Source organism: Larus michahellis, chromosome 3, assembly GCF_964199755.1.
Source record: "Larus michahellis chromosome 3, bLarMic1.1, whole genome shotgun sequence".
NCBI classification, from domain to species: domain Eukaryota; kingdom Metazoa; phylum Chordata; class Aves; order Charadriiformes; family Laridae; genus Larus; species Larus michahellis.
This window is the reverse complement of record NC_133898.1, coordinates 67,436,867-67,452,941: the sequence shown is the minus strand read 5'-3', so window position 1 is coordinate 67,452,941 and position 16,075 is coordinate 67,436,867. Positions and strand designations below refer to the sequence as shown.

Genomic DNA, 16,075 nt, shown 5'->3' with positions numbered 1-16,075 from the left:
CAAAGTTGTTGCCAGTACAGAAAACACAGCCTAAAGCTGTCATGGGCTTAAGGTTTTGCAGTGGAAACTTGGGCCAAGGACTGTATTGCTGAGAAAACTTCGCTATTAACCAATTCTGCGTGCTGCTACAGAAGACGATGGCAAGGGGGAGATGATACGGTGATATCTCCACACCAGTTGCCTAAATAAATATCATTAGAAGCACTGTTAAACATATTTCAGCACACTTAACATCTTTCACTACATCTTATACTGTGTAAAATGTAGTCGCCCAGCAACATGAGTAGGGCTACATAAACGCTGCCGGCTGCACACTAGCCAAAACCTGAGCCTCGACCCAAACTCACCTTACACCAGATGTGGGTTTTAGTTGAGCACGAAGGCTACACCTGTGGCGAGAGAAGAAGATCAAGCCTGTGCTACCTTTCAGTTTGATCTCACCTACCTGCATTGACAAGATGGTGCACATATAAGCCGGGACTTCCCAGAGAGTTCCCCATGGAGCCTATAAAAACAACCGGGAGCAACAGCTGGCCAGCATCAGGGAAACAAGCTGGGCCAGGCTCCCTCCTACAGGCACTCCATGCAAAATGCTGCAAAGTACTGCAAAGTTGCAGACACCAGAACCGTAATTTTCTCCAACGCTGCAATTTCTCACTGAGATGATTTCCCCATTTGTAAACAATAAAACAAAGCCTGAGGATTTTCCTGTCAGGATGGTGGTATGAGGACTAGTTAGCATTTACACACAGCTTGGAAAGGGAAAATACCTGCTGTGAGAAGGACGCAGCGCTCTGTGTTTCATGTGATCAGCTCTCTGGGAGAAACACCAAAGCAACGCTCATGAGATGTTTAACAGCTGCAGAATGTTTTGCACCATCTCTTTGCAACAATATTCAGTTCATATCAGTATTAATAATATCTGAAACAATCTATCCAATTAGGTTTTCATTTAACTGAAAACATCCAATGGTTCTTTAAATATATGTAGCATGCAAAAATGGTAGAAAGTTTGTTGTGCACCAGTTAATCCCACCCTTGTTCCAGTGAGCGCAGTGGGATGCACCTTCTCTGCTTCATTTCACTTCTCACTCTGCTTATAATCTGGTTCTCCAAGAATTTTAGTTTTCTGGGACAGGTGGCAAGTAAGAGAGAAGTAGTAGAAACACTCCCAAATGATAGTGGAAAAAGCTTAGGATTATTTCAGTTTTTTTAGTCTCAGCGTTGAGATGCCAAAATGGGATGGATTATGTAAGTAGGCTTTAGCTGTCTCTAAAGTCAGTTAGTAAATTTTGTAATGAAAACTGGAGATTAGTAGCTGGATGCATGGTTTATGGCATTCAGTGGGTTGCCATACGCTGCGGGACACATCTTTTGAAGGAGATTTTAATCAACTCAAAAGACAATATGGCAACTGGCAGCCTTTTTCTTTATTGAAGCAAAGTCACAGCATTTTCATCACTATTCCCCTCTTGTGAAGGGAAGAGTTAAACAAAGGCCCCTGAAATTTACATTACTAACAAGTAAAGGATTGAAGAAAGAGATTACAAGCATATTTCTCTAAAATAAATAATCTACAAAGAGTGCTTTTTCTTCTTGAAAGCAATCTAAAAATGTATAAATTCTAAGGTAGGGAGATCAAAAGATATTTTAACAACTTTCAATATTTACAAACAATACAAAAACTGCGCACGCCATCAAATGATGCAAAATTCTTCTTAAAAATGAAAAGCTTCATTCCTACTAAGAACCAAAAACTCCAGCCAATATTTAAGTTTTAATTAGTGGTCTTCTTTACAATTGGAAAACCGTTAAATGTTTTTATTATCTGTAAAATATACAGTAAAAACGAACCTCACTAAATTATTAAGGTTAAAAAAGAAGAGAAATACTGCAGGCAAATCAAAAAGGAAAAGTAACTGTAACTTATTCTTTGGTAACCAAAAGTTAGCAAGTATCTGTATTTCAAGTGATGAAAAGTAATAATCTTCCCATTTTGACAAACGGAAGAAAGACTTCTGGCAAAACACAACTCCCAGGTTTCATTTTGGAAGGACAGGCTCCACCCACAACTCTGTAGTGCAAGTTCTCAAAGTCAAACTTTGCTTTCTAATTCAAAAACGTAACCCTTCCGCACTCTGGCAGTACACTGCTTCATTCCTCTCCCACTTCTCTGTTGTCTGCTCGCATCCTCCGCGCACATCCAGTTGTTCCAGTTCTCCAAGGGAATACTCTGCTCAAGGAAGCGGTTCACTTGGAAACGAGTGTTTCATCAAGCGTGCGTGTGTGGCTGCACAGCAGCTAGTAGTGTGGTATAAAACTCGGCTCCCTTTTCCACGTGAACTACGTATTTCATTTTCCCTCAGGAAAAAAAAAAAATGAAAAGAAAAAGTACCCTGGACCAATTCATAACCCGGTGGCCTAATCGCTTCAGCGGGACACGCTTCTTCGAACACTGGGGCATACCCCAGTAATAAGCCATGTAACCCCAGCACCAACCCCACTAACCTTCTCGTAGGTGAACACACCTCATCGTGCCTCTCTCTGCTTAACGAATGCACTACGCTGCACCACTACAACGCTTTTGAAGCAAACGCCCAGCTTGTACCACGGGAGCCTTCCCATTCCTCTTTGTCAGGCTTATTCCTAAATTCCGCTTGCACAATTGCAGTCTCAAGAAAAAGAAAAAACTTCACACCCCTACAGGCTCTGAGAAAACTCCCCCCTCCCCCAAGAGGACTCCTAAGGCTTTACACAAAAAAATGCAACTGTTAACTTTCTTTAAGCCACAGACCACTCATTCAAAGCAAGTCCTCCCCACCCCAACCCATCCATGCAGAACTATCATTGCTTCAGCATTTAAACACACACATGCAGTTCATGGAATAAATGCTCAGCAAAGTGAACTTGTCCTGGTCTGGGCTTTCTTCTGGAATCTAGTCCTCTGTCATTTTCTAGACTAATATCCAATGCCTTTTGTCACTGCCTTTTAACTTTCTTCAGCTGAAGGGCTTAGATACTTCCTTGAAGTACCTGGTTGAATCATTAAGTCTAGATGGGTTGGATCCAAGGTCTCCTTGCAGCCTGCCTCCTCAGCATACGGAAAGTCACTCATGTCCATTTCGTCGCTGTTAAACATATCAAGCTGCCTCTCTTGCTGCTCTTCCGAAGTCCTTCGGACCCTGCCCTCTGACTGTTCCACCACTTCCCCATCTCCTTCACTAATGACGGTCATGGGGCTGCTCTGGATGCGGTTGCGGACATTGTACTTGCTGCTGGCAGCAGAGGGTGGCGTTCGTGACCGTCCGTACCTAGTGCCAGAGAAGGACATGCTCCTTGGCATCAGGCCCTCGCTCTTGGCCCACTCTTCCTGGGCCCGTTTGCTCTTGCTGGGTGAGCAGCTGGCAGGGCTGTCAGAAAGGTCAGGGGAGGCATCCGTCTTTGTCCGGTGGAACCGCGGGTCCGTGTTCTTCAACATCTCTGCCGCAGACATGCGGGAACTGGTGTCACAGCGGCTCCCTTTCTTCAGCAGCAGGGCTTTGAAGTTGTCGTTGCTGGTGCTGCTCTTGCGAACGCTTCTCTGAATCGATCCGGCTTGTTTGAGGGCAGCTAAGGTTGGGGAAGCACCAGTGGGAGTTACGGGGGGCGATGGAGAATGGTTGCGGGTACGGTCGTCTTCAGAATCTTTACGGCCAAGGACTTTCCTTTTGGATCTGAGTTTGAAAAACAACAAAAAAAAGGACCAAACAAAAAAATGAAACTTTTCACCTCCCCTAATTAAACTCAGCTTAGAGGGATGACAATGAATTAAGCTAAAGCAGAGAGAGAGATAAGGGAGAAGTAATCTAAATCTAAAGCATAAGTAAGAACACAACCAAAACTGTATAGGCATTAATGCAGGTATTGGAGTTATAAGCTAAATTTATTGTTCTTTTTCTGCAAATCTGGAACGATGAAACTGCTAAAACCGGCAATACTTATGTCCAAAACACTTTAGCGAATTTAGTGAATCAAGTTTTCTGGAGTCAGTATTCAACTGCTAAGACTAATGCATTATAAAGATTATACTCAATGCCATTTGTCTGTTAGTTTGGGGATTTGATTAAAAACGCCATCTAGAATATAATGTTTTGTTTTGTTCTACTATTTCATTTGATGTTCTCTGGAGAATTAGAAGTGTCGTTTAGTGCACTTGCCTTTAGAAAAGGATATTGCAACGCACTGCTGCTGAAGTTAAGATGAAGCAAAGTGAGCCACATGTAACCATTCTGGATTAACTGATTTTTTTTAAAAAATCCCCCCAAACATTAAATGAATAGGGGGAAATGAGTTTTCCAGCTTCTATTAAGATGCACAGACAAAATTTACAGTTCTGTTGGTGCTCTGTCATTGCAACTCTTTGACTAAATGAAGGAGAGACCAACTTCCTGACATTAAAGTTATCTTTCCAAATGAAAGGGCAGAGTGTTTTTTAATTTAAATCCAAAGTGCAGGGGTAACAAGAACAAAATTAAGAAACAATCATGGAACTGGGAATAAGTGGAAACTGGACTTCTATTGCCCCATTTTCACATTATTAGAAATCCTAAAGAAAGGAATGTATTACGTGTCTGGTATCTGTAGCAAAGTTGATTTGCTTCTTTGCAGGCTGAGCAAGAATTAATTAAAAGAGATTATATAGAGGCTAATTTTACACATGCTATTTTGGCCAAGGGTTAAAACAAGTCAGCAGACTTGTTACAAACACAAGATTATCATGCTATAATTCCATATTAATTTTTATGAAGCATGTGTTCAATACAGACCGTTCCTCTTGTATAACAGGTTTCTACTTAACGTACTTTAGCTGTACTTTCTTAAAGGTCTTGAGATTTTGCCACGGCAAGCTCAAATGTCTTTATGCGTTGCAGCCTACTGCTAATTAAAAAAACCCAGAAAACAAAGCAGCAGCATCCAGCAACTGAGTAGGCGGCAGCAACAGACGTTGCCACAAGTTCTGCCAATACTTTGGAGCGATCCTGTCTCTCTTAAGTGGTGAAGTTTATGCATGTATCGCTTACGATACTCCCCATAGGCAGCTGTAACAGCTGTTATTTTCAGCTGCTGCTGCCTCCACCTGCCTTTCTGGAAGGAGATTGCAATACCAACATCCATTCGGCCTGAGGATGAACGAACACCACAAGATATCAGAGGGATAAAATTATGATTTCAGCAGTGGCAAACCTAAGAACCTTGTCTAGATTTAACTGTGTGTCAGCACCACAGGCAGCAAGTGAATTTGGTGCTTGGATGCTCTGCCAGTCTGTATGCGAGCATGTGCGTGCGTTAGCTACAGGTAAATGATTTCCCTTCGTGAGGGTTTTGCGTGCCCATGGGTATCTTTAAACACTGCAATGCTGGGGTTGTACTGCTGCCAAAACCCAAATGAAATTCCAAATAAACACAAAGCAAAATTCAATTGCAAAGATCTGCAGGGAAAGACTTAGTTATCCTGGCTTGAAGTAATTCAGTAAAACTGTGAATGCAGTGCAGAGTGGTCAGTTTGCTGTCAGCATCTAACCAGCTCTTCTCAGCATGTATGAAGTATGGCAGAAACTTAAAATTAAGAACCAAATTTGGTTTTGGTGGCTTTTCAGACAGAGATAGGGTATATATTCAAACAAAACTGTGACTTAAACTTGGATTGTTCTTCCTGCTCTTAACACACATACCACTGAATTTCTTGTCTTACTCCAAAGCACACATTCAGGAGTGCCAATCACTGAAATAATACCTTTTAGAAATAGTGGGGGGAAAACCAAAATGTTTTTTATTAATTAACAACCAAGGACGACAGTGCTTCGAGTCTAAAGCCAGCAAAAGCAAGGTCTTAAAAACAAATGTGTCAAGCAGTTTAACTATGTCACATCCAGTTCCATTGTCCATTTCCCCATAAATTCATGAATTACGTGTACGTGCAGACACACAGAAATCCACTCTCTATCTGCATACGGAATGGAGACAGGCTACTGGCCAGATATTTCATTCTAAAAACGGATTTGTTGCACTCCTAGTGAGCACCATGCAACATGAATGCAACAGACCATTTTTAGAACAGCTCCTACAGACCAGGTCCTAAGGGTAAGTTATAAAAAGCCAGTATCATATACATGTAGTTTTTTTAACATCTGAACCAGAATCGTTTAATAATAAAAAACCACTTGCATCCCAAGTGCTGCAGTGTCCCAGCTCCCAGCCACGTTCTCATAACAGGCTTTTCCCGTCCCTCAGTACTCCTGATGCAGAACTCGCGCGCAGATGCGCGAGCTGACTAAACACCTACATAAACCTATACGGATGCTACCAAGCACTTTCTGTGACCCGTTAAAAGCAACGGCCCCTCTAAATTTTGAAGTAAAAGACAAAGCCACAAGATGGCACTACCACTACATCGATTCTAGTCTAAAAGGAAGCTCAGTAGTTCAGAGAGTGGTAATGGTCTTCTGTGTGTACTGTTTAAATGGTGCACACGTTTCGTTTTGTGGTTTTAAGCTTTTTTTTCTTTTCTTTTCTTTTCTTTTTTTGAGAACCTAACGGGAACAGCACAAAAACCCAGTTGCCTATGCAGGATGATTTTGGTTTTAAGGGAAATGAATAATGTCATTAATAATAGAGCCAGTATTGCACATTTCATTCATGAACCAGTTTGACACAAAACACCCGACCTCAGGCTGGATTATGGCAAACTATAATCCAGCGTTTGCCATATGTTTTGCCATATGACTGACATGTTGTGTTACTTGCCAGTTTCAGCCACGCTTGCCATGAAGCATTAGCGTTGAGCCTCTGTCCCAAACTGCACCATATAAGCAGCGAAGAGAGTAAAAAGAGATGGAGAGGAACGAGAATGAAAACAAAAAGATACACAGAAAAAGCAACAGTAGAGTTAATATGGCAGATTGAGAACAGTACGATAAATACTAGGCGTAACTTGATATTTTAAGGGGCAGGATATTTACAACATAATTTACATTGATTTGATCTGGTAGCTTTTAGTTCAGAATGGATTAAATATATTTGTAAAACAAAAAAACACAAGTTCTTTTCCTTATCTTTTTCATACATAGCCTTAATAGAAAGTTGAGAAACGCGTGCTTTCTGTTAAAGAAATGACTGTTGTAATTGGGTGTTTTAGCAAAACAATATTAAAGTAATTTTTGAGAGAACTACCAGACCTGACAGTATGCGAAGGGCAATTTCTGCAATACCTGTGAATAGCTGCAAAAAGATCCTCAGTAGTCCTTGGTCTCGCTGGTGTTGACACTCCGTCCGTCTCTTCCCCATAACTATTGCTCGGCAGGAATGCACTATTTGCTGTATCCGACTCAAACACCTCCACTACGCAGAGAGAATGAACAATACTGTCAGTCCGCCGTGGGAACCCAACAGGCATGGAATCCTGAAACCAGCCCTCCCTGCCTCTAAGGCAAAGCATCCGAGAGACCGAGTGAGTGCACCGTTGTCATTATTGTGATTTCAGAACAACACTTGCTTAGGAAACTGCAGTGCACGAAATGCCTATGCTTGCTCACACACACAGGCGGAGAACAATACCGAAAGAAAATTGGTATGGTTCCCACTTAAATGCAAAATCAAAAGTAAGAAAGCTAGCCATGTTTTCGTAGCATGTTTTAATTCTAGCACGGTTAAATAAACCATCATTTTCTTTCCGTGTCTGCAATAATGAGAAGTCAGAAAGGAATTACAAGAAATCTCATTAAGTATTAATCCGATCCCTGCAACTTTCTTTAGGTTTTTAGTTTTTTACTGTTGCAAGAGGCTCTTTTCTCTACAGAAGCCCACCTGAATGCTACGATTGCTATACTCACTACCCAGCTCCTTTAAAATAGCTACTGCTGCATCTGAAGAAGAGTCAGAGAAAAAAAAGACTCACCACTTTCGTTCTCTTGAGATAGGTGCCCGTCAGCGTTACTGCCGCTGTCTTGGCTGCTGCCTGAACTGCTTCCTTCATCAAAGGCGGACTGCTCCTCCTGCCTGGGTTCTTCTTGAACTGGTGATGCAGCAGGCTGTACCACAAAGGCATTAGCTCCCACTGTCTCAGAGAAGGTGAATTCGGCAGCTCCTCCCTCAGGAACCAGGCTGCCAGAGTCCATCTCGCTAGAACTGAGTCCATCTGTAAGACAATTTCTCGCCTCCTCGCAGTGTGCAAGCACAGCGTCTCTCTTAGTTGGGCTTGATGTGCTTCTGACAGTATCACTCACTTCAGCTATTTTCTCCACTGTAAGATCTAATTGTGGAGGTGGTACAACGAGGAACAGTTTGGGTTTCTTTGAAATAGGAGGTGGCTTCTTGCTTGGCAATACAACCTGAGTCGTCTTGGGGGATGCTGGTGACCCCTGAAGTGACGTGCCAGAATGGAGGTCTTCGCTCTGCTCTGAAGACTCAGGTGTGTCTTCAGTAGCTGTCCCCAGTGAATCAGCTTCGAAAGACTTGTTTAGCCCTACTGCACTTGCAGGCTTTTGATCGCTGTCAAGCGCAGGTACATTATCAGAGAGAATGAGAGGAGAACCCCGAGCCAGTGTTTGAACTGAGGTTTTAAATGAAGTACCTTGAGTTTTCATTTCCTCTTCACCTAAGCTGTTACTGAGTCTTAGTGAGAGAGATGGCTTTAGGGAAGACTGCGATGATGCATTCACAGTACCCTTTTCCTGAGAGATGGCCTCAGAAGCAGATTCAGGTGATGGTTCACCTTCTGTTGCTTTTTTCACAGACCTCAGCTGCACCATTTGCAAAGCTTTGGTAGTTACTAAGGGCATCACAGGTCTCGATGCATCTTGCTTGTTGAGTGGCTGTTTCACTGGACTGCAGCAAGAATCTTCCTGGTTATGTTTCTTAAAGGAATACTGTGGGTATATTGTTGCACCTTTTGTTAGTTTGGGATCAAGAGGTGGTGCTGGTGGCGGGACAGCTAAGGGGAAAGTAGAAGGAGGAGGAACAGGGGAAGTGAACGAATTGATGGAGGCTTCTTGCGGAAACCACGGGACAGTCTGCGCAAAGGAAGAATTTACTTCAGCTTCTGGTGGAGGAGGGGGGAATGTGGGAGAGGCTGGCAATGGTGACAGATCCATGACTTCTGCTGGAGGAGGGGGCGGGGGAGGGGGAGGAGAAAGTTCAGAGCAATGCAGAGGAGGTGCTGGAAGAGGTGGTGGTGGAGGGGGTGCACCAGAATCCACAGGAGAGCTCAGAGCGGGGTCCAGTTTCTTCACACTCACACTCCCTTCAGTAGATGTATTTGAAGAAAGAGAAGTGGAGGATGAAGACATGGAGACTGAAGACAGAAGAGAGGATTTCCTTTCAGGCACTTTAGGCTTCAGCTTGGATTTCCCGTTTCCTGATGATGCAGATTTTAAAAATACAGGCACTGGAGTAAGCGCAGTGGGTGTATTGGACTGGCTGGAGTACCCACTCGATGGTGATGTGACTCGGTGGGACTTCTCCGGAGAAGTGCTCTTTGGTTTGGCCAGTCCACTGGGCACTTGTGGCACAGAAGCCCTTGAGCCATCACTGAAGTGGCTCATGCTGTAATCACTGAGAGCAGATGATGTACTGGCAGAATGGGTCACCGGGGATTTAACCTGGTCATCTGCCACCGCGGCATAGTCGCTGTAGTAACCCCACTGGTCAGCGTACTCCGACTTGATGCTACTGGTTTCGCTCTGAGAGGGAGTGACTGTGCAGATGGAGTACAGGTTTGGAGCAGTGGTGGACATCATGCTGCTGCTTGCACTGACCGAGCTCTGGCTGCGGGAGCGCAACACCCAGGGATCCTCATAGTCACTGCAGGGGCTCTGGGAAGGGGAGCTGCCATTTTTGCACTTGAGATTCAACTGCAGAGAATGCTGGAGGGTGGCAATGAGGGTTTCATCAAGTACCTGTCCATTGGACTGGGCTTTTTTCTTGGGCATCCTTCTGAGTGAGTCTGTTCTGGATGGTGGCAAAGGCGGCTTCTTTGCCTTTTTCAGAGAGATGTTTCTTGCAAGGGATTTGTCACCTTGGCCTGACTGGTCATCCTGATGTTTCTTCTCCTTTCCTTCAAAGACATTAATCACGCTGTCTCTGGGGTTCCCAAAACCATTAGTACTACTGCATGGCATGTCTGACTTCACTCCCGAGTCCATATGCATGGAACTGTAATAACCATCGTGGTCCACAGAATACAGAGAAGTTGAATCGTCCCTGACCGAAGTCCTCTCCAGGCTGCTGCTGCTCAGGTTGCTGCCGGGAGTGGCACAGCCTGGTGTGGTACAAACCATCTTGCGTGAAGGAGTCTCACTGTTTTCTGCAGACTTGTACAGCCAATGCTCTGTGCTGTTCACTGCTGCTTGTGCTCGCTCCCCTGAATAGCTAGATTCACTCCTACCATCGCTGTCCTGGGAAGGGTTTGGTAAAGCAAGATTGTTCCTACAGCTGTAGCTCCCGCTCTGAGACCCAGCCTCTGTGTTTCCAGGAGTGCTCAGAGAGACAGCAGAGTCACCAAGAGAAAGCATCATGACAGTATTAGATGGGATGGTATCTGAAGTCTGTGAGTGACGTGTGGAGCTGCTCTCGCTCCAGTTACCGCTTGATGAATGATGATCTTCTTTCCCACTTGCTGCACTGCCGGCAACAGGATTGTCCCTTGGCTTTGGGTAGGCAGCGGAGCTGGTAATTTTGCTATCCAATGATCCAACACTCTGGGCAGTGTGAATAACGATAACTTCTGAAGAGGATGACAGTGTTGCGTTGGGTATGATGCTCGTTGAGTAGGTGGCATGAGGAGAGACCACACATGCTGGACTTGCAGACTTTTCGCTATCATAGGTTCTCACCTCTTGAGACTTTGGCCTTGACAGCGTCCCTGTCGTGGGATTATTCCTCAGATGCACAACGCTATCATCCATTTGCAATTTACTTATCTGGTGGGGTAAAGTGCCAGCGATGTCTTCTGTCTGCCTAGAGGTGCTCTGTGTCTGCTCTAGGGACTGCAGAGAGACTCTTGCACCAGCCCGAGGCAAGCTGTGAAAACCTATGTCGCTATTTTGGCGAGAAGCAAATATAACTGCAGCAGAATCACTCATCACTGACATGTTTCCAGATGAGCTGGAGAACTGAGACATCTGGGCTGCGATACCTTGTCCTTTCTGCGCTCGTATTCTTCTCATTGAAGGGGGCACAACTTTAACTTCCTCCGTCTGGCAACTGGTGTCCTTGGTTTCAGAGCGCTGCATAGCAGAACGATAGCTGTCTAGTCTCCCTAGCGTGGAACAGTGATCTGGGACATACATCGAATGCCCTCGGAAATCACTTTGGCCAGTGCCAACTGCTGGAGTCAAAATAAAATTAATTATTCCTTGAAGCACAAATGCACATTTATCTTCTTACTCATTTAAAAACAAAAAAAAAAATCCCAGCAAACTGCTTGATCCCCATGCTCTTGAAGGTTTTACCTTCTGAAAAAGAATCTGCAACAATGGATTTTGCACAGGCATTTGTGTGTTTTCTGCATTTCTCTTCCCTTTTTCCTTATTACCAGGAACCTTCTGCTTAGAGAATCGTCTGCGTTCCTGCCGCCCATTCGACACATGAAATCCTCTGTTTATGACATGGTAATAATTTCCATAGTAATCAGTTATGTCAGAAACCAAGTAGCACTGTTTGACTTCCAGTAGGCAAAGCAGCAGGAACAGACAAAAGCCTGAGAAACGCGAAGTGTGTTTCCATGCTAATGCCTCATGCAATAAAGAAAAGGGGAAGGAATGTGGAGACTAATATGAATAATCAGATCTGCTTTTTAAAAGCTTTACACTTCAGAAAAAAAATTTCAGGAGACACGGATAGCTCTCCAAATCTCACAGTTCATCTGAAAGGAGACTAACACATTGAAACATGCATTGTTTTACCACAAATAATACATATGCTATAACAGCATTTATACAAAGACATTATCCAACACTGCAAAGAAAACCATTAAATAGCATTTCTCCATACAACCACTTTCTATTTATCATAAAGGAAAAGCTCCAAGAAGCGGGCAAAAGAAACAGCTATGGTTTCGACATCGATGGTCGTCTCATCCTCAGCACTGTCAGGAAATAAAAAATAACTGTACTTTCTTAAAATGAAGTAATAATCATATATTGGCAGTAAAAAGAACTTTGAGGACAATGGAAAAACATCAGTTTAAAACGTAGTTATCACTGGGCCAGTAGAAAGGAGTCTAGGGTTCTTTTAAATTTACATTTTTATTGGTAGCTGCCTTCTAAAATCACAAACCAGAGCACTGCCTTAAAAATAGTCTGTGTAAGGCTGTTGCTTTTCAATTCAGTTGCATTACTGTATAAATAGCAGAGACGAGAGGCAGGCGTGCTGCCGGAGATGCTTGTAAGGATGCTGCATATGTCACTGCGGGGGAAAATTGGTTATTTCAAGTCTCCGCCTTAAAGCTAGTCTCGGGAGCAATGAAGTAGCATGCCTGATACGACTGTTCTCCTTTCATATTTACTGTGTGGACCTAGATCAGGAGGATAGGTATTCTTATCATGCAGCTTTAACCACCACTTAAAGGACATTTAATTATCCTTATTCTTGGCAGGCAAAAGAGGCATTTAGGATAAGGAAAAGAGGGCTCTGAAAAGGCTACAGTGAAAGCAGCACACACAAAAAGACTGTTTACTTCTTTTCCCCAGGCACATAAGTAGTCTTTTAGCAGCTTGAAGCCTATTTAGTTTGCTTTGTGTAGATTCTCTTGCTCTCATGAAAATGTAGCCTCTTTCTGCTTCTGGTGGAGGTTTGCAGCAAAGCTTGATACTTGGATGCTGACAAACATCTTGGATAATCTGATATGAGATACTGTCACAACAGATGGACTACTGCAGCCAACCAAGAGAGGTATTTGCATATTCTGTATACAGTTATTAAGAACTGTACAGTAAGAAAAATAAATTAATTCTGCTTTCCATGTGCATTTTCTCTATAGAATCAGGTTAAGAGAAAAACATCAAAGTAAACATCACTGATAACAACTGTTGGCCAATTAAAAATAGACAGTAATAAAAATACGCATATTAAGTTATATAAGTAACCAAAGAGATGAGGTATTTTTCTTCTTCCTACCACTACAAAATGTACACACACGAGACAGAGGACGGGGCTTGTGGAGAGTGAAGCTGTCAGCAAGTATCTAACGCTGTCACATACTGACCTGTGGCTGGGAGCACCTCATTTCAGTATGCAGTACATTTGTATTCACAAGGGAAGCTAAATGCACTCCACTTCACAAGCTGCGTAACGCACACGGACAGTTTATGCTTGTTTAAAACGTTACTGCTAGGGAAGGGAGATGGCAAAGCAGGACAACACTGGACTTGCTAACCTCCCCTTTCCTCCTTCCAAAACTGGGAGTGTCAGAATGCGTTGTTGGGACATACTGCTTATTGCAAATGCACAGCGATACTTTAAAATGTCTGAAATACAAAATTAAATCCTGGCGCTATAGCTAAGCTACTAAACGAAAGAGGCCAAGGACACGTCTCCTGTCGATCCAAGCTAAGCTCTTTTCCGGCAAGGACGGCTGTACCGAAATGCCTGGGGGAGCAGCTCCTGCCCCATCCCTTGGCAGCCATGCTCAGGCAGAGCCCGGGAGATGGCTGGCTAATGGCAAGATGGACCAGTCTCAGAAATATAAACTACAGGGCTACATCCTTCAATCATTACATTGGATATGGTCAAGGAAGGGTCTTTTCAGGGCTGCTGCCCTGAAAAGGGCTCAAGAACACAACTTTGAGGTTTTTAAATACTTTTTGTAGAATTTGGCTTTACATCACAACCTCATGAAAAGCTGTGAGGATTTACTTGGCCTTTATAATACAGCAATTGCTCTTTTTACAGTTCCATTTTCTGAAGAGGGACAACAGAAATCTGCAGGGAAAATGGTTAAAAAAAAAACCTCAAAGGAACATTTAAGATTCGGGTATTCTCTTAAAATGTTGAGGGTTTTAAGATTGTTTTGTTTGCAATTTACGAATGCACTGTAAAACCCTCACTCGCTTCCACAGTAACACTGAAAAGCAAGGCTTTTCAAAAATGTTTAAAAATCAAACTGCCTTTGTTGGTACTGTAGCTAGAAGATGAACAATCCAGTTCTAAGGGAAGCTCTAAACCTTTAATGGACTATTACACTGAAAATGCTACGTCTCTCAGAAAACCTCTACTTGAATAAATAGCAGTCAGAAGTTACAAGATTTCTGCAACACCAAAATTCTGGAACTGAATCAGAGCTTTCAAAGAATGCCATCCACAAGTCCATCTAGTTGCAGGGGTAATGTCTGAGCAGACAGCAGCAAAAATATTGCAGAACTGGACACCAGGTTACAGATGCTGAAAGATATGAAGTCAGAAGTCGCTGCAATTTGGTGCTACAATAAATGTGGCTGGAAGTAATTGATAATCATCTTGTCTGCATTTTATATTATCCTGTGTCCAGTAGCCCTGCAGCCAGTGCTGTGTCCACCACAGGAGACTTGTGTCTACACTCCCTTCTTCTTTATTGCACTACTTCTTGCTATGCTGAAAATGCAGAAGATACCTCTTAGGGCAAATGCTCTTCCCTAATGACATGTTCAGTGCCGACTCCAGCAGCAAGTAAAAAACACCCACAATCTGGAACAAGTGAAACATGCAACATATTTAACATCTCTTGCATGGAAGCAGAGATGTTCAAACGCATACCTTAGTTCCTGAACTATGCCCAAGATAGGCATATACAGGTTACACCAGTTTTCCCTGACTGGTAATTACTGGTGTTGCTCATTAGAGCTGACAGGGACTGAGACTGACTGCAAACTTGATGGAGAAAAGTGTCTGCACATAATCCCTAGGGCCGGGTACTAGCTACTAGAAGACTCCCTGTCTCCCTGGGACTCTGGCTGATCTGGTGGCACCAGCAACTTGCTTCAGAGAATCAGCAGAAAGGTCCTCTGCATTGAAATGAGTGAAGAAAACAGAGGATTTGAGGGGACAAAAAGTATGTGTGTTGATATCACAAAGAACATGCTTGTTTCAACCAGTATATAGAAGTAATCTCTCTTCCCAAACTTCTGACTAATCATTTCTCCCATAAGCACTTGTTCCTTTCATGTTCTGCTCATGCCCCCACCTAACAATCCTCCTCCATACCTGGTGACCTGGCCAAGTCACTCTGCAGGCACCACAACTTCAGTGCTACAAAACCTCCCAGAGATTCTTCGTCTATTTCATGCTAGTACTTACACACCAAATGACTTTTAATAGACACTCAACAAGAAACAGACAAGTACATTGAGCTTATGGTAATTTTAAGGAATTTTCACTGTGCTCCATGAAGCATCTCAGAGGGTTGATCTCTCAGAGGGGAGAAAAGTATTGCAGAGAAATCTATGATACTTTTCAGTACTGCCAGCTAAAAAAATATCCTGAATCCTTGCATATATCACTGCCACCCTGAAAGGGAGAATTTTGATAAAAATATAGGGAATTAAATTTTTCTTTATTCTGTTCATTTCCCTAACTGAACAGCCTCTGGTAAAGATTGGATTCCTGGCATCACTGTCTTTCATCCCCCATTATCAAAAAGCAGATGATACGTACTTTGTAACACCCTGATCTCTAGATGAACAGTGCTGGAAATGTACAATGTTGAGAAACTGCGGCTATGAAACCAGTATTAGTAAAAAGGCACAGTAACCCTGAAAAAGAGAGATTCTCTCCAAAGATTGTTAAAGGTGCAACTTGAAGCAAAATGCAGAATTACTTGGCTTTATCAGCTAGATATTTGTGTGGTACTTTTGTAGGACCTCTGGATATCTAGGACTCTTCTTACCTGTAGGACCTTATAACTTGAATGACTGGTAGTGCTGAAGGGACTAATTAGAAAAGAATATCAATTAAGAGGAGTCTTCAACAGAACAGCTGAGTTCCAAAAGATCAGAAGGACCTACATGCCCCTATGTTGCTGAGATGGAATTGTTTCCTCTAAGGCATGTCAAAGGAAAAGCTTCAG

At 43.1% G+C, this 16,075-nt stretch overlaps 1 protein-coding gene across 12 annotated transcripts in view; it reads right to left on the bottom strand.

Moving 5' to 3' along the window:
- Positions 1–1,412: 1,412 nt before the first annotated feature.
- NHSL1 (NHS like 1) overlaps positions 1,413–16,075 on the bottom strand; it is a 182,200-nt gene continuing 167,537 nt past the window's right edge. For 9 of the 12 annotated variants that reach the window (XM_074580594.1, XM_074580596.1, XM_074580598.1 and 6 more), the window contains 3 exons: positions 7,934–11,362; positions 7,248–7,377; positions 1,413–3,713 (listed from right to left, as the gene is read on the bottom strand). In XM_074580594.1, coding sequence (XP_074436695.1) covers positions 2,990–3,713; positions 7,248–7,377; positions 7,934–11,362 — 4,283 coding nt within the window. In that variant the 3' untranslated portion in view covers positions 1,413–2,989. Of the gene's footprint in view, positions 3,714–6,783; positions 6,836–7,247; positions 7,378–7,933; positions 11,363–16,075 lie in introns of all 12 variants that reach the window. The other 3 variants (XM_074580595.1, XM_074580597.1, XM_074580606.1) reach the window with 2 other exon arrangements.